The 18,745-nt window shown below is 43.4% G+C and overlaps 2 protein-coding genes across 2 annotated transcripts; one reads left to right on the plus strand and one right to left on the minus strand.

Annotated features, from left to right (window-relative positions):
• The first annotated feature begins 618 nt into the window (after window positions 1–618).
• On the plus strand, window positions 619–3,946 carry LOC128754262 (epithelial membrane protein 2-like). The gene is made up of 5 exons (XM_053856757.1): window positions 619–728; window positions 1,296–1,379; window positions 1,462–1,561; window positions 2,615–2,755; window positions 3,200–3,946. The coding sequence occupies exons 2-5, from the start codon at window positions 1,305–1,307 to the stop codon at window positions 3,355–3,357; spliced, it is 474 nt and encodes a 157-aa protein (XP_053712732.1). The 5' UTR covers window positions 619–728; window positions 1,296–1,304; the 3' UTR covers window positions 3,358–3,946.
• A 424-nt stretch (window positions 3,947–4,370) lies between these two features.
• LOC128754288 (40-kDa huntingtin-associated protein-like) lies at window positions 4,371–11,792 on the minus strand. The gene is made up of 17 exons (XM_053856797.1): window positions 11,669–11,792; window positions 11,323–11,595; window positions 10,587–10,705; window positions 9,933–10,025; window positions 9,748–9,858; window positions 9,145–9,667; window positions 8,842–8,888; window positions 8,689–8,761; window positions 7,159–7,318; window positions 7,029–7,097; window positions 6,829–6,949; window positions 6,664–6,756; window positions 6,527–6,591; window positions 5,542–5,623; window positions 5,386–5,432; window positions 5,098–5,153; window positions 4,371–4,985 (listed from the first exon to the last, which is right to left on the minus strand). Exons 6-17 carry the CDS (start codon window positions 9,261–9,263, stop codon window positions 4,904–4,906), a joined length of 1,014 nt encoding a protein of 337 aa, XP_053712772.1. The 5' UTR covers window positions 9,264–9,667; window positions 9,748–9,858; window positions 9,933–10,025; window positions 10,587–10,705; window positions 11,323–11,595; window positions 11,669–11,792; the 3' UTR covers window positions 4,371–4,903.
• Window positions 11,793–18,745: the final 6,953 nt, after the last annotated feature.

An 18,745-nucleotide genomic window follows, 5' to 3' on the forward strand; every position in this document is an offset into this window, starting at 1 on the left:
GGGCTTGTTGTTCTCAGGTAATAACCAGCTTATACTTGGTGAATCCAGAGCATAATGACGCACCAGCTCCATTGGCACTTCAGTTGCAGACTCTTCACCCCCTGGATCTGCTCAAAATGTACTGCTCAACACCTGAGAAACTGGAGCTCGCTGGATTCCTTGGATCGAAGCCAATGTGTCTGCTACATTTCAATGAACACCCTTTGCATTCCATGACTCTGAACTTGCTCCCAAGTAGATCAATCTCAAGTTGGAGGTCCAAGCCTGGCAGGACAGCTCCATATTGGTGTGGTGGTGAGTCGACACCAGTGTACAATGTTGGGACTCGCCTCTATCTAGGAATTGCTTCTGATGGAATGCAAACAGAAGGTTCAGTCTTTACCTCTCCTCCGCCTCCAAGTTGTAAACACCCAGTTGAAGAAGAGTGAATTGAAAGATGGCAACTTAAAACTCTTAAAGCAGCCCAAAAGCAACTCATCCTGGGAGGAGGGGGAATGGTTTGGGATCAGGACGTCACTGGTTTTTTTTTTTACAGGAGGAAACCAGAAGTCGTTTTCATTGAAGGGAAAAAATTTAAACTTCTCTGGGTGGGGCTTTGAGAAGGGAAGGAGAGGGAAAACAGAAAAGAGTGTGTGTGTGTGTGTGAGTGCTGTGGATTCAGAGCTGGGTGGGTCTTCAGCGTTTCTCATTTCCCAAATAACTCCCGGGCTGCGCGCAAAAGCATTCAGGTAACCTTATATCCGCGATTTAAGTTTGATCGCTATTTTCTTTACGCGCATTTACGCGTGTAGTTTTTTAGTTTTAATGTCCGAAACGAAGTTGAACTTATTCAGACGTCGCTAAAACGTCGCAAGGCTGAGAAAAAGGGCGGATTAAACATGTACTAAGTTTGCGATCAGAGTTCACACGACGTGTTTTTATGTAGACGGCGAGCATGTGCTTTTTTATTACAAACATATGTCGCGATCTGGCGCTCTTTTCCGAGTCGACGCGTCCAGGAGGCCTGTGTCGGTAACGGAGCGAATCCCGTTTGGGAATAACACGCCTCGGTGTCCAAACAACAAGTCGCTCCAGTCTGAACGAGCTTCAAGGCGTCGAAGAGACTCGTTAAAGGAGCGTTTTGTCTCTGGCTTTCCACCCATAAAACATGCTTTTACGTGAGCAGCGAGGTGAAACTAATGAAGAGGTGTGAGCGCGCGCGTGCGCGCGTTCCTCCAAAGCAAGGCTGCTAAAAAAATGTGGAAAATAAATGATGCACATCCTTCCACCCTTTCCTTCACCTTATCTGCTTCCAGAAGAGCACGATGTTGATATTGGCTGGAATAGTTCTCCTGCACTTAACCACCATCATCCTGCTGCTGGTGGCCACCATCGACAATGTGAGTCCCTGCTTCACAACATCTGCTCGAAAATTCAGTAGTTTTGCCCCTCTTTTCTCACACTGTTTTGGTCCCTTTCCAGGCCTGGTGGATCACAGACACCGTGTCAACGGATGTGTGGGGCAGATGGGAGCTGACCAGCGGAGCCTGGCACTACACCAACCTGAAGAACTACCCAGAGGGTAACTGACCTCCATCAGACAGTATATTCATATGCCAGTGTGTCATTAGTTTTACATTCAAGGCAAGTGAGAGGCCGCACTGCTTCTTGTTGTTTAAATGATGTGAATGGTTACCTGGACGGCTGACCCCACCAGGGTGGGAGCCAGACGTGCTCGAGATACCCTCTGTCTTAGTGAATTTAGGACACGATAAAAAGAACATTTTAAAAAAAGTTCATTATAGGTGTCACGATTAATTCATCTCTATTAAACACATTATAATATTTGACACCAAAATGATCAAATTCTTGTGGAATCTGTGCACAGAAGCTCAGACATCCGGCGTGAACTCTTTGCTACATACGGAGAACAGAACAGACAGTTTTTAAACTTGAATTTTCCATCAGAGCAATCACCTTTAGTGATGCCATCACAATGTATAATGTGGTGCGCCTGGAATTGAAAAATAGTCCCCACCAAAGAAAAGCTCAGATGAGACAGTTAAACCAATCCTGCGAGTCTAATGACCTCAGCAGTGACACGGATGTAACGTTTCTTTAATGTACTGATGAGCACACGTGTGAAAACAACAGCTAATGAGCTTTTAAATGGCTGTGTTCACAGGCAGGCCTGGGGGACCTTTGTGGCACGTGTGTCAGATGTGTCAGTAAACATGTTATGGCTCTGTAGCACAAAAAATTGAGCACGCACAAGTGCTGCTGGGGTCCCAAATCATGAAGGGAAAAAAGTCGATTTCAAGTGGAAATAACGTCATGTAAAATTAATATTTAAATAAATCCAAAGTAGAAAAATGGAATAAAACTAGCAGCTGCATTTTACCTCAGTTAGAGAAACTTTTTTAATAGAGAGAATCCTATTGCTGGGGTTTGATGGAGTGATGCATGTGCACAGTAAAAGCTCAAGTTGACACGAGATAAGTCAAGCTTTAAAACGTATTGACCATTGGGCTCGCTAGTTTGGGGCCTGCACTGTTCAATTCCAGAACACAGGGCGATGAAAACAAATCCAATGTAATGCATAGCTTGTTTCATAACACTTGTTTCTGTGTTGCAGAGTATCTCCAGGCGGTTCAGGCCACTTCAGTTCTGGCCTGCATCTTTGCCATCCTGGCCCTGTTTGTCTTTGTGGCGCAGCTCTTCACGCTCCCCAAAGGCCAGCGCTTCACCTTCACCGGCATCTTACAACTCCTGGCCTGTGAGTCCCTTTACTGTCTGACATCATTGTGACTTTTCGCTTCTATTTGAAATTGTTTACTCAAATTTGAGTTAGCTTAACAAGGGTAAAACGCAGAATTCAGTGTCTGAGGTGAAGGCAATGTTGATTTTATTCCCTCTAAAGGTCACCGCTGAACTTGTTGCACCAGTTTGGAGTCAGGAAAGCAACATGCCATGACTTTTGGAAAGTTGCTGCGAAGTGACAGAAGAGAAAAGATGGTGTCAGTTATGATGTTTCAAATATTGAGGACAAGGTCTTGCTGACCCTTTGCTAAGTGTACCACCAGTGGGCTCAGTTCTGATGCTCATTCTTACTTTCACTGACCAGTGAGATGTTGCGGATGAACCGAAAATTATGTATTTAACACAGACAACCAAACCAGCTTTTAATAACCGACGCTCTCTTCCACATTCTCACCATCAGGTCTGTGTATAATGATCGCCGCCTCCATCTACACGGCACAGTTCCACCTCAATGAGCAAGGTGGATACGGACACTCCTACGTCCTGGCGTGGATCTCTTTTGTCTTCACCTTCCTCTTAGCTATCACCTATCTCGTCCTGCGGAAGAAGAGCGAGTAAAAACAAAAAAAAAGAAGAAGCAAATCGCCGCATTTGTTTTCAAATTCGGGCATTAAAGCAAAAAAAAAAAAGTGGAATTTGTATCTGAGATTTGCTAAAGTTGCCAACGAGCCATTTGTGTTGAAATTGTGGGATGTTCTATGAAGTGGATTAGATGGTGGTTGTTCCTTTCATTCATTCTTATATTTTTTAAGCTATTGCAGTCATTCCTTTTGTGTAGCTGGAGTTGCGTTTACCGAAAAACTTCTTACTATTTTTGAGTAGAATACAGTGTGAAGGCTGATGAAGGAAGTAGAGTCCTGAAACACCTTTATTTCACTTGTGTATCTGTTTTTTTTTATAACCAAATATAATTGGTTTTGTTTTTCCTCGTCCATGTACTATGTAATATGTTGTATAACAGTTTTTAAACATGTAGTTGGCTGCTATAACAAAGTACAGGCAATGTTGAACATGTGAACCCACAGTGAACCAGAGGTGGAGGACCTTTTGTCTGATCATTTATTAGATCTATGCAGTAGAAGTTTTTATCTGTAATTATTCTGGGATTGAAGCCATATTACTTATTAATAAAATATAAAAATACATGTCTTCTCCTTTATTTATTATTGTTTGTGGTCCACTGTTGTCAGAAGATGCCTCTCCCTAGAACAGGGGTCACCAACCTTTCAGCGACAGCAAGCTACTCCTGTGTGACCCGAAGGGTGACCATCTGTTCAGTAGACACTTCTGAAATTATGATAATGGATGATAAATGATATTCCTCTCCAATACTAGTCTCACTGCCCATGAGCACCATGTTGGTGACCCCTGCCATAGAGACTAAAACCACTACTTCTCGCTTAAGAAGGAAAACAATAAAGGGCATTTCCTCCGCATGCTGTCTTGTTTAACTCCAAGGCAGTGAAGGAGGAAACGCCCTTGACATGCTGATGCAGTTTCGAGGTCTTTTGACTCAAAGTGTGACCATTTCTCTGTCATTAAGGAGCAGAAATGTTTCAAAATTCGGTAGTTTTACATCTGGAAACAATGTAGAGTAGGGAGAGGAGGCGAAAAGGTTAAAATTACACACTCACTATGACATAGGATGGAATCCAACTCAAGTTTATGCAAATAGGAGGTCAACTTTCGTATCATTGCAAACGTTTCACTCAACATTCTGGAGCACATCCGATCGATGTGACTAACAGCTGTCTGGGAAGCTGCCTGTGCTACAAGATAAAGAATAAATATGGAGGGGAAACTGTAGTGTAGATAAAGGCTCAGCACGACAGCTGTTGGCCTAAGTAAGCAACTTCCGTTACAGTGGACAAACAAGCAGCCTCCATCTTCTATAAAACACACAAATCAGAATTTATTTCACCACATGGGACACTTCATCACCAGTCAATAAAGTTTCATTATGGGAAAACAGGACACACAATACACACTGATTTTAAAAGTCAGATTGGTGCTGCCTTAAACCCTAAAAACAAGTCTTAAAACAGACCTAGTTCAAGGAGAAAGGTTCCCGAAGGAAGACAAAAAAAGTGTAAACAGAAGGCGCCTAAATGCCTTGTCCAGATGGTGTGATGCGCTCCTGAACCACCAGGTGGAGCAGGTGGTTCTGCTCAGCTGTCAGAAGTGGCCTGAGTAAGAAACAAAAGCATTTAGACAAGACTGGAGAATGTCAGGGGAAAGAACAAGAATTAAGACTGAAGCGACTTTAAAGAAATGAAAACAACCCAAAAAACGGCTCACCATAGTTCCGTCTGAAGAGACTTGAGGGACTCTGTGTCCTTCTCCTGACACGCCATCTGCAAAACACATCTACTGTAACACTGGGGAATAATGAAACCCGTCAGAGGAGCTTCACAACAAGTACCGCTGAATACTTTATAGCTACCACTCCAAAACATGCATCTCTTCACTAGAGAAGTAACTGAAAGTGAACCCAAGTCACATTTTTGCAATGCGAAACTGAACTCCCTTGTCGGAAGCAGCTTCCCGTTTTCCTGTGTGAATTCTGACAGTCACAATGACGCTCACCACGACTGACTGCAGGAGCAGGAAGACGTTCTCAGGCAGGAACAAGACTGGAGGAAAGCACATTAAGAGACCTTCATGAGGACTTATTTATCACTTCCACTCAGAAGTAAAAGCGCGATCTGTATGATTTAGAGTGGTGTGTGCTCAAATGCTTACCCTGGCTGTGCGGGTCGAAGGACTCCCAAGCGTATCGCTCCAGTGTTTGTGCGTGTTCTGGTAAAAGCTTCTGTGGGGGAGGCTGGGGAGACATTTTTACACAGTCAGCATGTCTCCCAACTAACTGAGTAATGTATGACACTGGAAAAAAATGTCATTTGTTTCAGTCATTTTCTTTGGTCATTTATTGTAGTTTTTCTGAAAATGATAGTTATTTTTCCTATAACATGGACTTTTTCCGACCTCAATAGAAGGCTTTTTTGGTTTATTTAAACATCCAATTTTTTCCCCAGCCGATATCCTTTTTTACAGGCACCATTTCAGCATGCGGGGCAGGACAGGATGGGGAGCAGGAAGGGGCGTGGCTTGTTGAGGAGCTGCATGTCCTGAACCACTCAAACTTATCCCTAAAGACGGCACACTATAGCAGTAGATGTTTATTTCAATCCCTACATACAACAACTCTCTCATCTCAACTTGATCTGGGGGATGAACAGTTCTTATCATTTCTGCCTATTTTTTCCAATATATTTCCTTTACCCAGGAATACATGAATGTTTCTTCATGTTGATTTTCAGAGTGAGCCGTTTATAGAAGCAACTTCATCACATGCAGTTCCTCAGCAAACCCCGCCCCCTGCCCTGCTTCCTGTCCTCTCTACATTGAACATTGAAACACAACAAAAAAGGGATGAAAAAAATACATTGCATGTATTATATTATATATTGTATAATATTGTATGTAAAGAAAACACTGGGCTAAAACATTTTTGTACTGATGTAGGACAAACTCCAAGCAAAAAGAGAAAAGACTGAGGACATAAAAACATAATTTGATGCTCGTTTTTCTTTCCGTGAAATCCAGAGTTTTTTGCTTTTCACCGCAAATATTACGGCCCCATACATAATTTTTCTCAGTCATGTCAGCAGAGGGGTAAATGACAGCTATAACTGCAGGCAGCGACACTAAAAATCAATGGACTTACCTCCAGCAGCATCAGCAGCAAAACTCTGGAGATCTCACATTTTGCCATAATGTCAAGAAACGCACCTGGAAGTGGGTGGATGAAAAGACAACAATGGTTCACATGAAAAGCAGATGCTTATATGATGCAGTTCGTACCAACTGGAGTGTTGGTGCCTGGCAGAAGCAGACCCTTCTCCTGACACATGATCTGCATATCTGTAAACACTGACAATGCACCGTCATAGTCACCTACAAAGGAAGGGAGACACAGTATCAGCCCATGATGGAGACAGCATCGTCAGTGGCAAGTATTAAACTCACGTGTGAGAATTTTACAAGTCGCCATTTCTCCCAAAGACATCAAAGCTTCAACTGGGGTCTGAAACTGCAGCTCAGAGGCTCTCTGGTAATGAACGATGGCCTCACCGGGTCGATTCATCTCCTGCTCAAACCCAACATAAAAACGCAAACGTAAGGCATCCACTTAGAAAATACACACTGACATGTTTGTACGTTTTTACCTTGAGCGCATTTCCTAGTTCCAGACACAGACTGGCCGCCATCACAGGCTGGTTCATCTCTATGTAAACCTACGGGACAAAAGCATCAGTGGGCTTCGGAGCAGTGAAATCCACCACGCAGTCAGTGCACCTTGATGGCAAAGCTGTAGCAGTTAAGCGCGGCCTGAAGATGCTCATCAAAGCCAGGAGCCTGCAAGGCCCAGTTCTCCTGCTCCGATGAGAGAAAGAGGCGGGCAGCATCGGTTAATGCCAGAGCTTCTCCTGGAGCATTGAAAAGAGTCTGTTCACACCTGCCAGCAGGAAACAAAAAGCAGACCACTTAACAGCCACGCCCAAAAAACAGCCATTAATTGAAGTTAAAATGGGTGAGATGACATTTACAACACATTCAATTTACGCAGCCACAGCGATCCCAAAACAGATAACAGACCATAGGACTAGGGATGCTCCGATCAATTCACCGATCATGATCGGCCGATTTCAGTGCAATCGTTGAATGCCGAGCACTACCTGTCATTTCCGATCGCATGTGACAGCCAGCGCTCTGATGAAGCCCCGCTGGTTGTGATGCGTCTGCTCCTCCCTACTCACTAAGCAGCAGCATGCCTGTTGTCGAGGTTCTTTCAATCTGTCATGTAAAGTTTGCATCCTGCAGCACGTGCACAGGACAACGGTATGCAGGGAAGCGCATCAAAATTAAATATGTCATTTAAAGTGCCAGCACTTGACGAAGCACGGAGAGTTTACCGGGCTCATGAAAGTGAGACCGATGGCTACTCAGCAGCAGGCTGTTAGCCCAGTTGACGCTTATCAACACCCATCGGTCTGAGCGGAATGATAAGAAATAATTATTAACCCCACTGCGCAACATGATCAGCCTTTCTCAGGCTGAATCTGAAACTTCTGTAAACATCCGGAGTAGAATTATTCGTAAATACAGTGCTCTGTGTCCTGCTACAGTATGTAAATATTTCACGGACACAGCACAGTCTCAAGAGACTCACCTGCGACGTCTCACATCGAATTGAATGTTTTTCAGTCATCCTTTTGACAGAATAGTTGTTGCATTTAGCAAGGTTTTTCTATGTTTGCCACCTTGAAGAGGTGTATAAAAATGTGCCTGAATTAAAAGGATTTAAAGTCATGTACACGGAAGGTCTCATCATTTTGATGAGAAATTAATTGTCAAACCATGTGATCGGAATCAGTGATCAAATGCTACAGGCAGGAGCAATCAGGGAGCCACCTCACCTTATTTTTCAAACCTTAGCCACTGCCTCCTGGGCTAGGTTTAGGTCTGTTATTTTCACCACTGCTTTTTCTGAGCCTACTCGTATGCAAAAAAATAGGTTCTTTTGAAACTAATAGACTGTTATTTTATATGTTTTTCATTGCCAAACGTAGATGCAAATGTGAACTGCAGCTAAGTAGAGAAATTAAAATGTTTGGAACGTTTTCATTGTAGTAAAACGCTGCGTAAATGTTTTTTCTTTTTACAAAAATCTGCATGGTAATGACACACATATGCACATCATAATCAATATCATACAGGTAAATGTAATCAGAACCATTGCAGAGACGTTATAGTGACCACTGATGGAAGGGAAATATCTCCAGCATCTTCACAGTGAACGCAGGACGATGGTTTTCTCCACCTTACCGAGCCATGGCCAGATTACAGAAGGCAGCATACTGCAGACAGTCCTGTTGCTTCAGCTCCTTGGCCAGTTGACCTGCAACAACGAATTGAGACGGGTTTGAAAGAGGAGACACCGACAACACTGGGAGGATATATACAGTATTATTTACTCACCGAATTGCTCACTAGCCTCAGCTACATTGGGCTTCCGTAGAAAACGCCTGTCGACGAACATAAAATGCACTTAGCAGCAGTTTAACGTTGCACGTTAGTGGCCTTTGCTAAGGTCAATTCTGAGTTCCACCGTTTATCATCTCACACAAACGACATGGTTAGCATAACAGCACTAAGAGCGGATGTGGCGTTAGCGAACACCACACATTATTAACAGCTAACGCGGCCAATTCGTGGAGCCATATCACCAGGACTGCATAGCATTGACAAAGTGGAAAAAAAATAACGAGAGCACACGCTTACTTTTTCAGTTTATTTGATACAGCGCGGTATCTGGCCAGAAAGTCTCCCTCCGCAGCCATGACGAATGACAAGCACAACAAGCTGAGCCCGGAAGTCAGACCAGAGAGAGGAAATGCCATTGGTGCGTGACATTTCGAGCTGAAGCTCCCATTGGTCAAATGAGAGCTGGGGTGGGGCTAACGTCGCAGCGTTGCTGCATCATATGTAGGACTTGTCAGACGGAGAATAAAATGCTGTGTCAAAAAGAATCCTATGCAGAAGGTTCTTGGTTTGACGAAAAACATTTGATAATAAGAGAAGAAAAATCTTTTGCAGTTTTATGTGACAGTGAAACCTCTTGGGGTGTCTCATTATTATATCTTATCAAAGACAAAACACTGAGAGTTTTTAGAAATATATCTATTTACATTTCCATCTACGTACAAAGTTCCAACATTAAAATGCAGTTCTTTCATTTGAAACCACATCAGAAGTTCTCGTAGACCGACTCAAACGCTCCTTCACCATGGACGTCTGGAGACACCTGAGTGTTGAACACATGACACGCCATTAATGAGGCCACTCATTTGAAACAGCATTGGGTACAGCATTCGTGACACTCACTGTTTTGTGGCTCTTCTTTGATCTGGGAGCACTTTGCTTTTGATCCGGCTCGGATGCGACAGATGTCCGGTCCAGAACCGCATAAACAGATTGAGTGTGAGGATCGAGGCTCTACAAATATATTTTCTAGGTTAAAGGGGTAAAAAAATTGACCGTCAAACATCTTTGAACCTAAAGTGTCTTACGGCATAGACGGATGATGGCGCTGCTCTGTCATTGTTGTCCTCCACCACGCGTCTGCGGTTCTCCCCTTTAGGCCTGCTGCCACAGGTCCGTTCCTGGAATCAGCAAAGAGAGAAATCAGCAACCCTGACTTGAAAAACTGGGGATACAAGTTGAGAGGGTATGAAGAATGGTTTCTTTTAAAGTGACAATTTTTAAAGTGACAGGGTGCAGGAGCAGCGAGTATTGAAGATATTAATAGTTGTCATGGACCTCTGGAGTTCGGGCCAAAACAACTAGATAAAGTGACAGGTTCAAATCTTGGCAGAGCCAGACTACTCTACTTCCAGCCTCCTGTCAATGACCAGATTTAAGTTTGGGAAGTTTGGGATTCACGCATTCAGTGGTGTGAAATTTCAATTTTCTGGAGTTTTGGATTCCAATGGTTAATATTAGTTATTAATTCCAATTTTAGCATAAATCTTGTCTCAGGCATGAGCATGGGTCGCTCTCCTTCACCCTTCGAGCATATATTTGGTGATCACAGCCCCCAGCACAGTCAACACAGAGGCAACTTCAGAGCCACACTCTGGCAAACCCTCAGCTGTCTGTTTCGAGTTCATGCTAAGACATTGCAACATTCTTTTTGCAACTTCTGTGAGAAAGCCACGACTTACCCAACTGCATCTGAAGACATACCACGAGCCTACGACACTGAGGACCAACAACACCGCAAAGGTTGTAGCCAAGATGATGCACTCGGAGCTGTTCTGTGTGGTCTCCCAGTAGCCGCTATCTGATGAGCAAAAAGCAGAACTTGGAAGTAATGGTAACAAGCATGTTGTTTCCCCGTGTGATGCACTTTCAGATATTCCCTTTGACATAACAGAAATATAATTCACTATTTGTTGAGTCGGAATTCAGTTACTAAGTGAAAAGAAAAAAGTAGGTAAAGCTGCATTGACTTTCACAATATCCGTGCCATATAACTCTATACTGATACTGTATCTATGGGTTGGGTGATAACCGTTTAAAAAAAAAAAATTTTATAAACATGATACAACCGACTGTACAAAGTCAGGTGGAACAGCCATCAGGAAATGACCTCAGTTGTTTGGTCTCATCGGTACATTCGCAAAACTGATGCTTACCACTGCCATGGCTTTACACGCTGTATGAGCAAGCCAAAACTGAGCATTTAGAAACTGCACAGACTGATCACCTTGACCGTTATTTGTCCACAGCAAGTGAAAAAAAATGTCTGTTGAAGCCCAGAGATGTGACTTTGTTCAACCTCACCAGCCTTCCAATCGATTCAAACAGCATGAACTCATAGGTGGCTGAACGCAATTTTGCAATTGCAATTCTTGTAGCTCAGTGATGTTGAGATGTTAGTAGCTTCTGTGGTCTCACCTCTCAGTCTGAGGAACCAGTAAACTCGGGCTGCCTGATGCTCGCAGTAATACTCTCCAGAGTGTGATGGATTTTCTAGTAGAACAATTTCTCTCCAAGACAAGGGGCTCCCGACAGTTGGACGAACTGGGTGTTCGTAGAAGGGTTGGCCAAGCGGGTCGAAACATTTTAAGACGGTTTGGCTGCAGTTGGCTGGCTTCGTTGCTTGATACTGTATCCACTGATTTTCCCCAGTGAAGGCCACAGACACCCGACTGCTCAGAAGACTCAACTCTGTTGCACAATGAGACCAAACACTGAAAAGAGGTTGACAGGTGCCCTGATTTAAAATATGCTGCGCTCTTACCTTGAGCCTTGATACCACACCAGAGAGCAGGAAAGGAAAACATGAAAGTGAGATGCAGGGATCGACAGAGGGACATGTCTGCTGTCTTCACTTGTCTCTTCAACTATTCTCACACTTAGTGAAGCTTCCCCTTTACTGTCGTCCTTCCGCAAAATCTGCCTTTCCTTTATTTCAGGAAACTGAAGGGTCACATGACTCCACCTGCTTCCTCACATCAACAGGACAAGATTCTTCCAGGAGAGTTTTCTAAGGTGTGCGTGACGTATTCCCTACAGTTCCAATGACACTCACAGACCATGTTTTCATTCTTCCCAAATCATTCTGTTTCTCTCCTTCCCTCACTCATGTGAATGTCTCATGACTCCACCGCAGCCACATCATGAAGACTCCCGCACATGGAGGGAAGAAGAGAACATCTGGACGTCAGCCAGTTAACAATAAATCTCTTCTTCAAACCTTTGATGTTTCCGTTGTGCTTGTAAAACTGCGAGCGTCACACTTTTACAACATTAACAAACATTTTTCTCGAGTCTTAATCATATCATTAAGAAGAAGGTCAGGATCATTTCACTGCTGTTTTCATGATGTACCGTTGACGCATGAGGGAGTGAATAAATGCACATTTAGCTCTTATATTATCTTAAATTCAATTCAATTAAATTCAATTTCAGACCTTCAATTTCAGACTGCCACACCTTAAGAAGCAAAAAAAAGAGTCCAATCTCTTTTAAGATATAGTTAAGAAAGGCAGTAGATAAAGGCCTCAATGACTTAAGGAAATTCTCTGTTTCTGCTATATGGAAGTGTCACTCCACCCAGACGACACAGTTTATGAAACTGCGTCACAAACATGGACAAGAGCAAACCTGCTCTTGGGTTATTTAATGTGCATGTTTGATATTTCTGGACTTCAGTTGAGGAATGCTGCTCAGTCAGTGGTGCAGTTGTTCAGATCACAGGTGTGTTTGGTAGAATCACTCTCATATCTACCAGCTTGTTTGCTGATATACAAATGGACGATGGCATGTGTTTTGGCGTACTCTGTTGTGCAAGGTCAAAGGTCAAACTTTGAGACGCCAAGACAGATGAAGGAGGCCGTAATTCAAGAGTGGAGGAGATGTCGGCCCATGATGAAAACCTGATGGTGCTGGAGTGTGTAGCTGATCCGGTCGAGACAAAAAGTGTTTTCAGAGGAGGCGTGCGCGATGAGCTGCACATCTGGAAGCAGCTGGATGGAACGATTTGAATCATAAGCGATGATCTAACTTTCCTCATAATTACACTGGAGCACAAGGGGGAGGGGAAAGGGACCAAATCAAGAAGGGGAGCGATCGGAGGAGACGCGCGGCAGGCAGCGGCACATCCAGCACCTGAACCTCACATTCTGGAGCAACACCATCGACTCTTGTGAGTGTTTTCTTCTGTACTCGCACCTTTTTACTCAGAGTTGTGACGACGCCAGGGGTGGCTGAAATGCTGCAGCTGGATCGAAAACTTCATCCAGATGTGAATATCAGGTTGTAATCTGACTGAGGGAAAACAAAGACCATTTAATGTAATGTAATCTAATAGCTGCTCATTCAGAGAAAGACATCAGAGGACCATTCAATTGGTTAAACTAATGCTTGTACAGCTGCTGGTGCTCACATTACTGCCACCACTTCAGCGAATACATCGACTACTATACCTGCAACATGGGCAATATTTCCTTACTACACCAACAAATACTTATGCTGCTCAACACTTTCAAATACTGCAATGCCGAACGCAACAACATATAATACTGATCTGTTTTTTGCTACTACCCATGCTCTAGTGATTATTTTCATTGCGATAAAAAAAATTACATTACATTGTATTTATTTCATTGTCTCTTTTCAGTTGTCATGGCTCTACAATCTCTGTTGCTGGTGTTATTGACAGTCGCCATGGTAACCAGGGTCAGGACCTCCGGCGAGGAAAATGAACTGGATTACGGGTACTGGAACTACAGAGAAGGAGGTAAATCATCAATGTGATCTGCTGCTTATTGAAGTTGTGAATGATCACAACAAGTCAGGGCTGATAGTTTCCTGATGTGGGAGATTCCTCCAGGATCATATGACTGAAGTAATCGAGTCACGTGTGTTTGTCCATGAATGCAACTCTGATGAGGTCATCGTGTTTTGAACCAACAGCAGACAGAGTCAACGTGGCTTCGGTGCGAAGTGTGACCAGAGTCTTGGACGTCTGGGGGAAGCGGATATTCAACGAGATCAAGACTTTGCTGCACTCACAGCCGACCACGCTGCTGCCGGACTACTCCAGGTCGACTCTACTACTTTGATGCTGTAGCTCCTTGTTTCTGCTAAATAGATTTTTCTTAAAAACGGATGCAAAGATCTGAGTGGCAGTCAAAAATCAAAACAAAGCAAAACCAAAAATCATGTAAAGAGAAAAATGTTTTACTAAATTGCCTTGTTTATTGCTTTTTTGGCATAATTTTAGTTAGTATTAGCCTAAAATATTATACATATTTTTTAGCAAATGGGACAGAATTCTGTCATGTGATGTATATTTTTGTAAATTATTATGTCCAAAACATTCATGACTACATGGGGAAATTAATTTGTAATTAAACTTGCAGATATGCATTTGGTTGCAATAAAAGAGTCTTGGGATTGCAAGATAAGTCTCTTCATGTTTAATCTGGATAAAAAAAACACTTGGTTTTGCAACAACATTTACTATTAACTTTTTTCACAGCTATTTTTACTTTGTATGTGACCTGTAGGTTCTGTTGATTTGCTCCCATTACTACTACTATTATTACTATATTACTACTACATTATTACTACTGTCTGAGACCGATCAGTGTAGAACAAGTTTATTGTCATAAAACAGAGCAAATGACAGGTTTTCTTGTAATGGGCGTATTTGTCCTGCAGGGTGCGCCCTCTGTCCGAGTCTGTCAACGACTTGTTCAGAGAAGTTTCTCTGCTGCATCGTCGCATCACCGAGCTCACTCGTCGCCTAGCAACCATGGAACCTTTTCTCCGTCACCACGGCTACCGAGAGGGGGGAGTCGAGGGGGCGGGAGGCAACCAGACTCTGGTACCGAGGAACATGACAGGGGACGGGGCCGGTGGGTATAGGAAAGGCTCGGGAACCCGGGTGGTGAGCAGGAGACGGGTGAGAATCCTGAACCATGGAGGAGTCCGGCTGATCCAGAGTGAGCGGTAGAGGGGTGCTGAGCTCAAAGTTTGCAGGAGAGATATATTATTTTGTTCATCAATGTTTGTCAATGATGCCAAAGTAGAAGAGCCTGGGTTCAAATCCCACTCATGTGATGCAGGTTGCTCGTAATAAACACATATTTCCATGAAGGAACTGTTGCTGTAAGCCTCCTCTGTTTATTGTTACTTTCAGGTGTTTAAAAGCCAGCTCCTTGTTCTTTCAATGACACATGATAGATCAAAATACAATCCCTTATTCCTTTGTAGCACAATACACCAGCTTTTGATCAAGCCTCGCAACATTTTTTCTTCTAATCTGTGGGAAAAGATTTCAGAAATTGCAACACTAACACGTGTAATGAGCACTACAGCTCACTGGTGCTGCAACAAATGACCATCATAGATTTTCTAATGGCGCTCTCGTGCGCTTTAATGCCGTCACCTCCGTGTCTATAGGAGGTAGTGAAGAAGAGTATCTGAAACCTTTTCCAATATATATTTATGGATGACTGAATATACGGCTGCTGAAATCATTCAATAATAACTGCTCGCTAGGAGCGAGAGATGAGCAGAGACTCGGAGTCAGAGTGGACACAGGAGGGCTCTTGTCTGGCCCCGAGAGTTGTTACCATTTACCTCGGATCGGAGCACGAGGTGTTGAGTGGAGGACACAATTATAGCTGAAAGAAACTCTCAGTTAGTGAATCCTGTTAGCAGACTGATGATGATCCTTGGTGGAAGTCAGGAAGTCAGAGGTTGACGTCATCGCAGCAGAGGTGTTTTCATGTTGTCTGACTTGAATGAGTGCTGTTGGAGCCTCAGGTTGTCATGATCATATAGTGCACTTAAGTTATTTATTAATACTTTTCAGGAAGTTTCATGTGGAATCCTGAGTTGCCTTGAGTCGCACACTAACTTCAGCTCCACTTAGTTGCCCCATGTAGCTGGGCACCAACCTCCCCACAGCCATGTTATGGATGAATGAATGAATAATTATAATAGCTTTTTTTTTAATATCAATAATCATCACTGATATTTCACAGTAAAGTGAGTTGAAATTCGGATCATTTGAATAGTCTATCCTTTAATAGTGAGACCATCTCTACTTGATATCACTGTCTCCAGCGGGGAAACTGGAGTTCTCCCGAAGGCATCCTCACCATCACAGCCACCTGGTTCCTGGTGCCCCAGGTGAGTAATGAGAGGGGTCACCTTCTCAAAGCTCTTGTGTGTGTAAATGATGAATTTATTGCACGCTCAGACCGGGAACAATGACAGTTTTTCACATCAGAGAGTGAAAACATTAGGAGACTGCTCTGTAGAAAAGTTATTAAAGCTTTGAAGCCTTTTTTAAAATACACTTTTCACACAGAGGGGTTAATCTCCTGTTTTCTAACTGAACAAAGCACTGGTCTGTGAAGAAATAGTTACTGCAGAAATTCTGAACTGGAAAAGGAAAGCCATTTTCATTGGGAATTCTTCACCTTATTTCTGGGTTGACATCCGAGGAAGCGGTCCGGTGAGGCGGGGGCTTGAGAGGGGAAGACTGTTTTGGTACAAATAAACATGCAAGTGTTCTCCTACAGATGAGTAAAAGCCCACCCCAGCCTGGTGTATGATAGAGACTGCTTTTGACAGTTTTATTTCCTGCTGGAGGCCCTATATCTTCAGTGCAGCTACATGTTTGAGGCACAAGAGTTGATTCCAACTTTCCGCAGCAGCCACACTGAACTAACTTCAAATTCAACTTCTTTATTTTTCTCTATTTCCCCCCGATTGTAAGCACTTGCTGCTGGTCATCACCCCCATTGTTTCCCTGTGATTTCCAGTTCCTCCTTGGAGTAATCTGTACATCAGCCGCCTCCTCCTCTTCCTTGCTGCTCTTCTTCGCTCCTTTGAGTGGGCGATAAGCTCAGGCTGTACTTTCCATTTTGGTTTGGTTATTGTCGACGCATTGTTGCATCCAATCCAGTTAAGATGCTGTGGGAATACTGTATAAATCTCCGCGTGTCTCCACAACCCCCACCCCCAACCTCAGCCTCCCGCCATCCACTGCTTTGCCATCGCTGGAAAAAGAGCCAGTTGCTAGGTAACAGTTAATTGTCAAGTAGTAGTTAAATGTGAAGAGACGCATCCTGTGGTTGATGCTGGGAGTCGACGTGTGAGCGGTGACAAGGAGCCGAGCGAAGTAGAAAGTGTATTTTGGAACAGAGATGAAACTGATTAAAAGATTAGTGCCGTCAGTCAGAGCGCGCGCCTCGGTTCCTCTCTCGCTCCGGACTGCAGATGAGATCATGCTCCGACTTTCTATTCACATTAGTACGTTTTCACACCTGCTGGTTTCTTTAAATAACTCCTGTTGCCGGAGTCTCAGTCGAGGGGAGTTTCGCGCTGCTTTGATCTCAGCTGCTTGATTTAGTTTGCATCACTTCCCTTTTCACTCCAGCATTTATTTAAATCCCCCCTTCTGCTCTTCTTTATTGAAGATGCCCAACAGAGACCCAACTCACGCGGGAGGTGACGGAGACGATCCGCCGGGGAATGAAACTGGAAGACGCAAGTTTTCTCCCTTCCTTCATCACTTTGGCTGGATAATTAGAGTCAGGCTTTTGAGGCAGGGATCACTTGATCGCTGAGGGATCTACAAGCAAAAAAATAAAGATTCAGGCACCTCGCAAGAAAAGAATAATGACGCAACACCTCATCTGCCGGACTGAGGAATACAAACGCTGAAGCTTTTCAGACGTGTCCTACTCAATCATTCTCAGACTCTGCTCACTCAAGAATACTAATTTGCCCCAAACACTCAGACCTGTTTGAAGGTTCCAGTACTACTCTTGAATACGCCTGATAAAGCTAGAAAGGAAGCTTCCTGAAAAGTCACCAAAGCTTCTCTTGATGTGATGGCGCAGGGGTCCTACTGTACTTTGAGCCCAGTGATGGAGATCATCGCCTCATCCTCAATTCCAGCCACCCTGCTGAGACAACCTTTCTCTGCTCCAGGACACAAAAGATCCTGTTCTTTCTGTCGCCAACCCAAGCCTGTGACCAGACGTGACGCAACAGATCGACTCGGTCTATTGGCTCGCCTCAACAATCCGGATCCAACTGCTGTCGATGAGTTGGTGGCAACATGTTATTATAATATTAAGACGAGAGAAAAAGAGAGAACAAAAGCAATGTAGGATACGTTCTTGTGTGAAAGGAGAGGAGGAGTGTGATGAAGAAAGCTCTAAGAAAAACGCAAGAATGGAACAGAAAATACTGTACATAAGGAGAAACATGGAATATGGGAATATCAGACCTGTCGAGTTCCTGGAGTTATTATATTTATCATGCCAATCATATATTTATCATGACAATTTTCATGACTGACATCTAATGCAGTCTTTTTCAACCTTTTTTCTAGCCACTGCACCCATGGTTCATTGAAAAAAACCCAGGGAATGCCACCAAAGGAACCTTGGCCAATGCACACTTGTGCTTAAAGTCCTGTAGAAAATCCCTATTCATTTGTGAAAAACTGTGGCTACAGACATTGAGTTGTTGCAGCTGTTGCAGAAACAAATGGCATGTGTCCAGTTAGGGGTGGGCAATATGGCAAAATACATCATGGTTTATTTATTTATTTACTTTAAATAACTGCTTCCATTTTATCACTTGTCTTTTGCATGATTTTAGTTTTGAGTTTCCAGACAAAGTCTTAGCATTATTTGCCTGAACATGTTTCATAAAAACTATTATTCTTTCTCTCTTCATACTTTGGAGCACATTTATTTTGTTTTGCATTTAATTTTTCGCCAACTTTTAAACCACAAAGCAAACTTTGACAGTCCATGAGTATCAATAAAGTCTAGAAGTG

This window comes from Synchiropus splendidus, chromosome 2 (assembly GCF_027744825.2).
Source record: "Synchiropus splendidus isolate RoL2022-P1 chromosome 2, RoL_Sspl_1.0, whole genome shotgun sequence".
NCBI lineage: Eukaryota > Metazoa > Chordata > Actinopteri > Syngnathiformes > Callionymidae > Synchiropus > Synchiropus splendidus.

What these genes read in the sequence shown, in the direction of transcription:
- LOC128754262 (XM_053856757.1), top strand. Translation starts at nt 1,305, where the DNA reads ATGTTGATATTGGCTGGAATAGTTCTCCTGCACTTAACCACCATCATC. An exon ending in TGGTGGCCACCATCGACAAT is followed by an intron (nt 1,380 to 1,461) that starts GTGAGTCCCTGC and finishes GTCCCTTTCCAG; the next exon opens with GCCTGGTGGATCACAGACAC. An exon ending in CCTGAAGAACTACCCAGAGG is followed by an intron (nt 1,562 to 2,614) that starts GTAACTGACCTC and finishes TCTGTGTTGCAG; the next exon opens with AGTATCTCCAGGCGGTTCAG.
- LOC128754288 (XM_053856797.1), bottom strand. Translation starts at nt 9,263, where the DNA reads ATGGCATTTCCTCTCTCTGGTCTGACTTCCGGGCTCAGCTTGTTGTGC. An exon ending in TGAGGCTAGTGAGCAATTCG is followed by an intron (nt 8,762 to 8,841) that starts GTGAGTAAATAA and finishes TCGTTGTTGCAG; the next exon opens with GTCAACTGGCCAAGGAGCTG. An exon ending in TGCTCCTGCAGTCAGTCGTG is followed by an intron (nt 5,154 to 5,385) that starts GTGAGCGTCATT and finishes TGTGTTTTGCAG; the next exon opens with ATGGCGTGTCAGGAGAAGGA.